Source organism: Cyrtonyx montezumae, unplaced genomic scaffold, assembly GCF_038088225.1.
Source record: "Cyrtonyx montezumae isolate F1298 unplaced genomic scaffold, pur_monq_1.0 scaffold_8, whole genome shotgun sequence".
NCBI lineage: Eukaryota > Metazoa > Chordata > Aves > Galliformes > Odontophoridae > Cyrtonyx > Cyrtonyx montezumae.
In genome coordinates this window covers 45,757,692-45,769,743 of record NW_027072089.1, presented here as the reverse complement: position 1 = coordinate 45,769,743, position 12,052 = coordinate 45,757,692, and the positions used below count along the sequence as shown (strand labels likewise).

At 36.3% G+C, this 12,052-nt stretch overlaps 1 protein-coding gene across 2 annotated transcripts in view; it reads right to left on the bottom strand.

Annotated features, from left to right (window-relative positions):
- The window catches only part of SMCHD1 (structural maintenance of chromosomes flexible hinge domain containing 1), a 74,066-nt gene that overhangs the window by 44,516 nt on the left and 17,498 nt on the right, over positions 1-12,052 (bottom strand). For both annotated transcript variants that reach the window (XM_065753178.1, XM_065753179.1), the window contains exons 4-17: positions 8,495-8,577; positions 8,256-8,386; positions 7,037-7,151; positions 6,786-6,905; positions 5,282-5,448; positions 4,451-4,544; positions 3,987-4,197; positions 3,150-3,270; positions 2,860-3,043; positions 2,199-2,396; positions 1,958-2,071; positions 1,567-1,673; positions 1,304-1,386; positions 1,048-1,161 (exon numbers count right to left, since the gene is read on the bottom strand). In XM_065753178.1, the coding sequence (XP_065609250.1) occupies positions 1,048-1,161; positions 1,304-1,386; positions 1,567-1,673; positions 1,958-2,071; positions 2,199-2,396; positions 2,860-3,043; positions 3,150-3,270; positions 3,987-4,197; positions 4,451-4,544; positions 5,282-5,448; positions 6,786-6,905; positions 7,037-7,151; positions 8,256-8,386; positions 8,495-8,577 (1,842 nt within the window). The remainder of the gene's footprint in view (positions 1-1,047; positions 1,162-1,303; positions 1,387-1,566; positions 1,674-1,957; positions 2,072-2,198; positions 2,397-2,859; positions 3,044-3,149; positions 3,271-3,986; positions 4,198-4,450; positions 4,545-5,281; positions 5,449-6,785; positions 6,906-7,036; positions 7,152-8,255; positions 8,387-8,494; positions 8,578-12,052) is intronic.

Sequence of the window (12,052 nt, the reverse complement as noted above, 5' to 3'; positions counted from 1 at the left end):
CGTTAAAAACTTACCAAGAAGCAACAACAATGTATTTCCTTTTAAAATATAATTTAGAATAAACATAGAAGGCAACTACAAGACTGTACAGAATAAAAAGGAATGTAGCCAAGAGGTACACTTTGTTCTGTGGGTAAGTACAAATAACTATAGGTAAGCACAAATAATTATTTTACACCCTGCTCTTGTACCCGTTTGCATACATAAAGCAACAGCTACCTGCTTTCTTAGTTGTCTTTCTTTGAACATGTAATTATGGAAGTATTAGTATTATTAGAAAATGTTCTGATTTTTGAATTTGTTTATTTGCAGTAAGAGATAATTTTGGGGTTTATATATATATATATATTTAAAATACATAACAATATATGTATATATTTTCAACTGTGGCAGACATTAACAATGGAAAAAAAAAGAACTCAGTGCAGTTTTCCTATTGCACTGTCAGCTGCCACCAAGCTAAACAAAGTGTCTATGCATTATGCAAGATGCACACTTTGAAGATGCTCACCTTTCTTCTTGTACTGTCCCACTGTAGATCCATAATCCAAGGGGATCTATATACGTACAGGGTAAATTTCTTCACTTCTACTGTGAAGAAGTATAATATTCTGTGCATACTGATACAAAGTGATACAAAGGATGACAACAAAAATGATGGGTTCTTGAAAGAGAGCTAGTGAGAAGACCTGAGCTTTTAAGGCAGGGATGCTACATTCTGATTTGCTCTGAAAGAGGAAGCAACTCTAAGTTTCTCATATTTAAAATTTGCAAGTGACTTTCAAGTTAACATCTTAAGGTACTAAACAAGCCTGGTCTCTACTTCTATGTAACACTCAGACATTAAGTATCTGCCTTTGAGGCAATGGTCATTTTGTGAAACCTGGCTTTGGACTGCAACGTGAATCTCTGATGGGATACTGTCCTTCAAATTAAAAGCTGTATACTGCTACCAAACTCTCACGTACTATATGTATATACACAAGCAAATATACTTTACACACTTTTAAACAGTAAAGACAAATTAAAATACACTCAAGTACTTACAATGTAAAATAACCTTGAGTTCAACAAGAAGTTTCTTTGAACCTCCATGGCTTGTACCTGGAAGCTTTTGCATTGCTTCTCCTTTTTTGTTCAGAATTTCTATTCTTAATGCCCCTATGTTTAAAAGGAACAAATGAAGGATTTTTAAAGCATGCTCCTTATAAATGACAGAAGTTTTTTGTAAGCTTGTAACAGAGATTAATAGCATCATCTTAAACTGACATTTTTAGTATTCAAAAAGAAAAAAAGACTATACCAATTGGTGTACCAGCCAATCTTGTTTCATTTGGCAGTAACTCATCTCCTTCGGGCCAAGTTACTGACAATTTGTCTGGAAGTCTAGTGAAAGACAGAAAGAACAGAATATATTTGAAGCTCTTTCTTGGGAAAAAAAAAAAAAAGCAGTTCAAAACTGTTCTTTCACTTGGAATAAACATAACTATATTTCTGCGATGCTTGAAAAAATACTAAAACTCTTAGTAGAAACTGCACAGGTAAGTCATCACAGTTGAAGCCTACCTCGCCATTTCATCCTCTATGTATTTTTTAACTGCTTTCTCAGATACTGTTCTGTCAAGTTTTGAGATTGGAACAGTTTTCATTTCAGCATACAATGCCTGAGGTTCCTGGAAAAAAAAATACATCCTGTTAAAAACAGCCAGATTTTAATATGTTAGAAAGAAAAATTTCTCTATCAAGGGACTAGACAAGTAGACATAAACATAATACAAAATGCTATTGAACACTGCTTGGTGACTCCACTGACTGCAGAGATAAAATTTAGAATTTACAATGTTTTTTTGAAAAAAAAAAAAAAAAAAAAAAAAAAACTTTTAAGGAACTCTGACCTAGGATTAAGTCTATTCCATAAGTACACTAGGCATGAGAATCCTGTACACAGTTGTCTTACCAAAGCAATTTGAACCTCTCCACCAGTGGCAAATATATCCCCATCATGATCTCCATACAAAAAAAATTTCTCAATACTTCCATAGAATATTGGAAGCGTCTTAATGGTTTTCACCTGCAAAGAGAAGACAACAACTGCATTAGATACATTTACATCAAGGGTACTGTATTTGCCTTTCACAGGGTTCAAAGAGACAAGCAATAAATAAATAAATCACAACATCAGTGAGCAAATAACTTACCAGCTGCCCAGTTTTGAATGTTTTCCCATCCCACTCTATTGTGGAATATACTGCCCATGGGCTCTGCATTCTTTTGGATGGCAAATCAGTACGTGTAGTCATTCCTTTGAAGACTGTGAATTTTATCTGTTTGTCATATTTCTCATGACAATCTTTGAGCCACAAAGCAAATTCTCTGTCAATTTTCATTCGCTGCTCCTATAAGCAGATTACAAAAGAAATATATATTATTGATGTATTTTTAAATTTACATCTGACAAATTCTGAAGTATAAGCAATCTGAGGAATACAATGATACTGTACTCAAAAACTTAAGATTATTCAGCCTGTAAATGCTACAAGATTTCTGGGCTGCTACACTTCAAGACAAAGAAGGTGCTTCCTTAATTCTCATGTATCTTCTATGACAGTCTTTACACAAAAAATATTCTATAATAACTAAATAGCACCATTGTTAAAGAAATAAGAGACTAAATCTTATGCTTTCAAATCTAAAGAGTCAGCTTTACTACCCACTACAACTGAGAGAAACATCTGTTATGAAGTTCTGCAGAAGCATCTAAAGCAAAAGTTATTCAGAAACAGAAAATTTATCAGTGACATGACCAAGTGACCAGAACATATGCCAGGAAACAATATAAAATAGATTGTAAATAATCACCTGTCCATTGAAAATTCTTGTGAACAGAGTATTCTTGTCTTTTAACTTCAGCTCTAGATCCATGAAAGTGAGTTTGTTTGTGCTGACCTGAAACTTATCATTGGTAAACAATGTACCAGAAATCCTGTTGTAGCACTCAATTGGTGCCAATCCTCTCTTCTTTGGAGGAGCACACCAGTCAAAACTTAAAAAGAAAAAAAAAGACAAATTAAAAACCTTTTCTACACAAATAAATGTGTTTCCATTCTAGAAAAGATTGGACTACACTGAAGAAACTGACTACCACTTACTCTTCCACAGTTGTGTATGGAATTAATCTTCCATTCCAAAAACATTCAAAAATAGGCCTTCTTCCTCTGGCACCCTTTTCTATTATCTGGCAGTCATCGTCATCATCATCATCATTCAATCCTTGATTTAAAAGAGCATACATGAATAACATCCTTAGAAAACAATTGTAATATCAAACAACACAGCAGTTAAGGATTATCTGTGCTTTTTACATAAGGCATGTAGCGGTACCTAATACGAAGTTGGATATCAGATGTTTTGTTAAGAAATACCAAATAGAAAACATAAGGAAAATTTTAAATAGGGATTGAATAATTCCAAATTTCAAGTATAATTTGAATAAATAATACTTTTCTGCCACTTAGTATGTTCTAATATTGTAAAATCACATCACCATTAAACTCATAACTTATCTTGTAAAAAAAAAATAAAAAAATCACATGGTGGTGATTAGTTTTTTTAGCCTTAGTATCTGAAACCAAGACTGGATAAAACAAATCTTAACTTTAGGACTTAGTTTATATGCTGTTCACTGCAGTGTTCTGGTACTAACATGTCCTGAATCATTGTGCTTGCAGCAAAGATCTAATAGTTAGGAAAGGGTAAATGTTCAATCATACTTAATTTTGTAAGTGTAATTTAACAGCAGAGGGAGCTATGCAAAAGATCAAATTTACATGCACAAGTTACCACATGGCCAATGATAGGAGATTAAGTTCTCTGGTTCTGTCACAAAATTGACACTTCAATTTAAATGTTTCTCTTCCATTAAAACACTCAGAGTTGTAGGATTGCCTGTAACAAATGACTTTGCTACCGATAAACATTTTACTCACTTGATGGAAAACACGGATCATCGGGAAACGTTTCTTTATCATACAGGAAAGGATGATATCGAATTATTCCTTCCACTATACCATCTCCATCAACAAGTGCTTTAAACTCAAAACTATCTGCTGAAGTATTTATATATAGTGTCTGCATATCATCTTTTATCTCTCTAAGATTGACAATTTTTGGTACTTTTCCTTTTTCAAACATTGAAATCTAGAAAAAAAAAAAAGAGCAAGTAAATTTTCCTTAAACCAAATACCCACAGTAATCAGAATTTCTGATATCTGTGCTAACTACATTAACAAAATAAATTAGTTCATACACTGCAATGATAAAATAGCAGTGCTTCTAAAAGTTATATTGTGCATGTAAATGCTGTTTAGTTCAAAATAAAGAGAAACTGGCACAATATTTAGTAAGTTGGCATTAAAGAAGAATTTTTAACAATAAATATGACAACTTTTACCTCAATGTCAATGTTGTTGAAAGGGCTGACACTTTTTGTTACAGCATTAGTTTCATTTCCTTTTGGTCCATGGATATAATAGTGATAGATATGCCTGAAATACATTTTCATTGAAAAATGTATGTCAAAAAAATTGAAATTAGAAAAACTGAACATTACAGATTATTTTAACCTGCTTCCTATTATTGCATCATTAAGTTGTTATAAGTCTATTCAACTCAATGAACAAGTATACCTTGTACAGACTGAGTGCATCAAAGAAAATAAATGCACCTGCAAGTGTTATAATCTCTTTGCTTCTGACAGCCACCCCACTAAATGCATCCCAAGAAGATGATTCTCAGACTAAAGCTTCTCCTGCTTCATCGCTCAGGACTTTAGAGCAGATTGGTATGCCCACACAGCTTAGCATTTTTCCTGCACCCCTTCCACAACTTAAAAGGTGCTCTCATGACCTTGAAACATCACAGTTTTGGGGGAGGTTAGATACTCAGGTTATGAGATTAAGTTGTTATTCTGGCAGCTACAAAGTTACTCACAACTAGACAACTAATAATTACATTAATAACATAACAACTACATTGAATAGCCTAATAGTTAGACGGATAATTATCAAGTCACACTGGTACCGATGTCTATAAACATTTGTTTGGATTTAGGACTTTCTCAGTTGTGCTAGTTTCAGAAAGAAACAGCTATGACTAATTGGGACATCAACAAAATATCCATCAATAGTCTTAACACGAATAATGAAATGATGAAAAAGAAAGCTACTAACAAAATCAGATTATTATGAGTTAATTTTAAATCAAAAATAAAACACCAACTTACGCCAGCTGTCTTGTCCAAAGATGAAAGTAGTTTTTCAAGTATTGCATATGATGTGGTTGAACACCTGTAATGATAACTGCTGTGAAACTCTCTTTATCCCTCTCTTCTAATATTAGATTATGAAGAAATCTTTCGTCATCACTTGTGATGTGAGAAGAGTCAGATGGCTACAAAAAAAGAGTATAATAATAATAAGAGGAATGTAAATTGAATTTCTAACTCCCATCATCTTTGAGAGGATTAAAAAACAGAACAGGAAGAGAATTCAGAACACATGATACTAAGAATCATCAAGGATTAATGCTTAAAACAAGTTTAAGTTAAATTCAATGAACTTGATCCAGTTCATTTTCAACACAGTCACAGTGTTTTAATTTTTCAGTTTAGAAATGCCTTCAATCATGCTTAATGTAGCACCCTGTGATCTGAGCTCTCTTTCAAATTCAAACTGAACTATCATGTACATGACTAAGTATTTTTCAAGTATATCATGCCACTAAAAAGAAAATCTTGGTTTTAAAATGGATAGTTTCCTTCCTGAAACAGAACTCAAAGTGAAAGAAACACACTTTGGCTGTGAAACACAAAGCATACATCTTCAGTTCCAGCTGAAATATCACAGACAAATGAAGTTCTGATTGTCTTTTCTTGAATGGATGCACTTTACTCTTCTGATAGGTTCCTAAGCTGCATAGAAACAAAACACTATGCTGCACCAGCAGATAATTTTTCACGTAGGTATCATCCAGGAAAGAAGATAGTTTGAATACAATCAATGATTGAGATCTTCGTTGCAATTTCAAACTGTAACTGAGAAGACAGCTTTTTCATACTGTAGCAGTCTTGTTTTGCAGGAAAGCAGGCATAACAAACATGTTGCTAAGTAGGTGAAAGGATACATCTCTAAGCTAACCATAGGTAGCAAAATACATTAGTCAAGGGTAGTCTGTTAAGGCTTACCTTCTCCATGGAACCAAAGAACACTCCTTAACATACAGGATTATTAGAACAGTTCAGAAGCCTTTCACTAAACTACCATGGCACGTTTCCCTACATTCCTATCATCTCTTTCAAATAAAAAGTCATATTTACTTGAAGCATAAGTAGTTAAGAAAGGTACGTGGTATCCATAAAAAAAATGACCACATAATCACAGAACTGTAGGGGTTGGGAGGGACCTCTAGAGACCGAGTTCAACCCTGCTTCCAAAGCAGCTCCCTAGCCCAGGTTGCACAGGTAGGCGTCCAGGCGGGTCTGGAACGTCTCCAGAGAAGGAGACTCCACCACCTCTCTGTGCAGCTGTGCCACTGCTCCGTCACTGCACTGGGAAGAAGTTCCCACATACATTTGTGCAGAACTTCATAAGCATCAGTTTGTGGCCATTTCCCCTCATCCTATTGCCACATATTGCTGAGAAGAGCATCCCCAGATAAATATAACAAAAAGTCATGCTAGCCTGGAAAAGGCTTTCCATTAAAATTGAGAAAGTATTACAGCTACTTACCTTTCTATTTCGAATGAATCCACAATATATTGCTTCTTTGTTTTTCTCCTTCTTTTCAAAATCCTCTTTGGAAAGGACAAGCTCATGAACATCCTGAGAACCTGCAGGTTTGCTTATCATCTGTTTGTATTAAAGAAAAAGTATTTAGAATCAAAGCAATAACTTAATTACACAATTAAAAGCTAAGATAATAACCATCTCATCATGTGAATATGTTTTTAAATAAGCTAAAAAGAATGATAACTACTTACTCTGGCAGACTGTCCAACAAAGAATACTGCTTGTTTGCCTCCAACTCCAAAATATGAGATATCACTATTTAAACTACGAGGCACTGGCAAAGGGCGAACATATCCTGAATGATCACTGAAAGTGAAAGTGGCTTTAATAAATTTTCAAGACAACTGTCTTAAAAAAAAGTAAACAACTGATCTAAATACCTTTTATTAAACTCTTCCTGCACTTCCTCTGTTCAAATATCCTTCATTTCACAAATTACAATTTATGTGCCTAAAATTCTTGATGTATATTTTTTTAATAAGATGTAGATGCATTCTCTCTTTTCCTCTTTAAGTTACCATATAAGACATTTCAGCCCTTTCTAGCAAACCAACCTGAAGTCAGTTATACATGTTTAAGTCTTATCTAGTTTAAGCAAGCATCAGGACAAACATTTGTTTTTTTTTTTTTTTTTATATTATAGCAATAATGAATGAAAAGCTGTAGGAATATCAACTCACAATTAAAACCTGTAGCATAAAAATATTACACATTTCTGTTCACCTACAGTAATTTCAGAAAGCAGTGTTTATTTACAAATAACTGGATCAGATAGCCCGGAAATTTGCATATTTCAAACCTCTTCTGCTCTACTATCACTTCAAGTGCCCCAGTAATTTTTTTCACTAATTTCTCATAGGTTGAGCGATCTAAAATTATAGTCATGATCTCGATCTTCAAAGAATCCTGTTCTAGGCTTAAGGCATTTAAGAAATGACTAAAGCTCAAGAATTGTACGTAATTCTTGTCCTGTTTCTACAGTAGCACTAAGCCTGGTTGTACAGGCATAAAATCATTTGGGGATAGACTCCCCACTTTAACTTTAAAACTCTGCTTTCTTCTTCAAAAGCAAAATACAATTATTTTGCCTCTAGACTTCTCCAAATACAGACATCTTCAGGTATAATTTTGCATTACATCACAGACAATTAAATAAAAAGAAAAAAAACAAAACCTAAACCAAAATACTGTACTCATTGATTCCTTTGGGAAACCAGAACAGAAAAACATTCTCACAATATTACAGAACATTACAGGTTACAGGAATAGTTACAGGAAATACATATCTGTTGTCATGTAATCATAAAATAACAGATTTCAGCTAAGTGTTGGTAAAGACACATGTCTTAGAATGACATTCTCCAAGCACCTGCAATTTTCCAGTTGTAAATATGATTAAAAGTTTCTAACCTCTCAAAGTCACCTTGTCTTGTAAACTTTGACAATCTGTATACTGCCCAGTTGTTAAGCTGTTTAGAAGTCATTCCTCTCCCATTATCGATCACAGCAACAGCTGGTTTTCCATTAGAGTCATCAAATAACTGTTTGGGGAAAAAGAACCACAAAAAAAAAAAAAAGCAGCAGCTTGGATAACACCACATTAAAAAAAAAGAGGAAGTACACCTGAAAAAAGAATATTTCTGACTTACCAATTTAATCTGAATGCTTCGAATATCAGTATTTCGAGACGTAGCTGACAGAGAATTGTCGATCAACTCAGCAAGAGCAAATGCTGAAGAAATTTAAGAAAAAAAGTCACCTCTTTAAAATCCTGTTCTTAAAAAGATAACATTTCTAAAAACAGATGAACACTGTCAATAGTTTCTTCTGAGATATTAGGATAATACATTCATTCTGTACTGGGTTTATGTGGCAGGGTGCTGATTGTGGCGGGGGGGAGGAGGGGTGCACTGCATGGGTGGGCTATTTGAGAAGAGCCATCCAAAGGGATGATACACAAGAATGGTCAACAAGGCCAAGTGCAAAATCCTGCACCTGGGCTGGGGTAATTCCAAACATCAGTGCAGACTGGAGGATGACTGGATTAAAAACAGCACTATGGAGAAGGACTTGGAGGTACTGGTGGGTAAGAAATTGGAAATGAACTAGTAACATGCTTTCAGAACAGAAAGCCATCACACCCTATGCTACACCAAAAAGAACGTGGCCAGACAGTTAAGGTGTTTCTCCCACTCTACTTTGTTCCACTATGGCTCCACTTGGAGTACTTTGTTGAGCCCTGGGAGCACCAGAAACAATATGGAGTTGTTAACAGATGAGGACAGCAAAAAAACCACTACAAGCTTGGAGCAACCATATTACTATGATATGCTGGGATAGTTGCTTTTTTCTTAGCCTAAGAAGAAAAGGCTCTGGGGAGACTTTATAGGGGCCTTTCAATACACAAAGGGGGCCTAATTTACCTCTCCTGTAGATACATTTTCTTTCTTGAATACCTCTGGAACAATGCTACAATATTCTACATTCAAACCATACTTCTAAAGTGGGATGTTTCCATACATGTCAATATTCTCTTCTGTCATTCAGATACCTTCTAACAGTAACATTAGGTACTTCTTTAACAGTACTGCAATGAACTTTAATGCTGTTCTTTTTGAAACTAATTACAATGGATATGGTATTTGTAAAAAAAAATTCACATATTTTTATGAAAAGGTGTTCTAAATGATGCAAAGGTTGATAGAATCTCTACGGTACAAAAGCGATCATAATGTGAAGTGACGGAACTGGAAAGTGCCTTTTATGGAGAACAGAGAGGAAATGGGAAAGGAATCACCTTTGCCAGTACTAAAGGAAAAATGAACATATACAAGTATAATCCTTTCTGATTTCATAGGAGCATTTTGAGTCTTGTCAAGATAAGTAATAATGTTTTCCCAAGAAGGGGACCATTTCAGGGGAGAGAAGTGATAGCTGCAAAATACATTACTGCTTATATAAGGTGTAGTACTGAATTATTCTCTGTTCTTATAGAATTTATGAGATGTAACGGTTCCTTCTGTCAAAAGAAGTGTTTGATCATAGTATTGTTTATTAAGTGAAAAGAGAATTCGCTGGACTGCCTGCTCATTTGAATCTTGTTAAATTCTGTAACTGGGAGAAGTGATGACAGTATTTCTTTCTGTAGATTCTGGAAAGTACGCGTTCACCTAAAGGTGCTTTTCTCACATTTAAGTTAGATCAATGTATACAAAAAAAAAAACCAACCCAAAACCACAGTATTTCACAAAACACACAATTAAGTGGGGGGCTCAAAACTGGAAAATATTGTGAATGCACTGTTCAGAAAGTAACCGGACACATTTAAGGAAAAGAGTAGCCCACAGCAACAAACTCAGAAGTCCCTCAATCATTTGTTATATCTCTGCATTTCTGCTTTCATATTATATCCCAGCTATCTGGCATCAGCTGCTGCTAGGAATAAAATGAACCAGGCAGACACTGAAACAAAACAAGAGTATTCTGGAGAGCTGGGAGGAAGATAGTGAATGAAGGGCAGAAAGAAAGGGAGGGGGCAAAAAGAATAGTACTAACAAGTATAGTTGGTCTTTACGTACACTGATGAGATTCTCTGGAAGCAGAAGTAGCTGCAGAAACAGTCTTATGCTTGAGACTTAATGCTTTTCTTTTTTTTTCCTAGACAATTTTGAGCCCACTAGTCCTAAGATCATAGAATCATAGAATCCTTAGAGTTGGAAGGGACCTTTAATGGTCATCTAGCCCAACTCCCCTGCAATGAATAGGGACACCACAACTACACCAGGTTAACTAAGGCTGATCCAGCCTCACCTTGAAAGTCTCCAGGGACGGGACATCTACCACATCTCTGGGCAACCTGTTCCAGTGCCTCACCATCATCACTGTAAAAGACTTTTTGCTTATGCCTAACCTAAATCACCTTTCTTCGAGCTTGAAACCATTTCCCCTTGTTCTATCACAACAGACCCTGCTAAAGATCCTTCTTCCTTGTGGCTCTCCTTCAGATATTGACAGACCTTATCAGAGCCTCCTCTTCTCCAAGATGAATAGCCTCAGCTCTCTCAGCCTGTCCATGAAGGAGATCTGTTCCATTCCATGAGTTGTTTTTGTGGCCCTCCTCTGGACAAGCTCAAAAGGGTTCATGTCTCTCCTGTACTTTGGACTCCACATGTAGACACAGAATTATAGGTGAGGTCTCCTCAGCACAGAGCGGAGGGGCAGGATCACTTCCCTTGACCTGCTTGTCACAACTTTTTTGATGCAGCCCAGGATACAGCTGGCTGTCTGAGCTGTGAGGGAACATTGCTGGCTCATATCTAGCCTCCCATCCACCAGTACCACCTGGTCTGTTTTGGTAGGACTGCGCACAATCCTTCCATTCCCATCTTGTATTGGTAGTGGATGTTGCCTCAATCCAGGTGCAAGACCTTGCATTTGGATTTGTTGAACCTCATGAGGTTCACCTGGGCCCACTACTCAAGCCAGTCTATGTCCCTCTAGATGGCATCCCATGCATCTGGAGTGTTGACTGCACCACACAGCTTGGTGTCATCAGCAAACTTGTGGAGGGTGCACTTGATCGCACTGTCAGTATCACAGATGTAGATATTAAAGAGTTTTGGTCCCACTACTGATGCCCAGGGGACACCATCCATTACTGGTCTCCATCCAGACATGGAGCCAATGACCACCACTCTCTGGACTCCATCTTGCAGCCAGTTCTTCAGCCATTGAACAGTCCACCCATCAAATCTGTATCTTTCCAATTTGGAGAGAAAGATGCTGTTGGGTACTGCATCAAAGGCCTTACTGAAGTCAAGGCAGATGACTTTTTTCCAAGGGACTTCAAGTGATAGCCACAGCTTTCCAAGTAACATTGAGAGTGGCTAGGCATCTACATCAGCCAATTCCCTTAGGACTCTGGGATGTATCTCATTGGAACCCACAGACTTGTGGATGCTGAGATTCCTCAGGTGGTCACAAACCTGAACTATGCTTACAGGCGAAGAGATGTTGCTTCCCTGATCCCCTCCTACCAAACTAAATGTTTGAGGGTTGTGTAGCAAGTTGTTAGCAGAGAAGATCAAGGTAAAGAAGCTGTTAAGTACCTCAGCCTTCTCCTTATCTGTGGTTACCAGCTTGCCTGTGTAGAAGGAGGCACCCTCCTGGACTTTCCTTTTCTACCCATAGTAGCCTTTCTTGTTCTT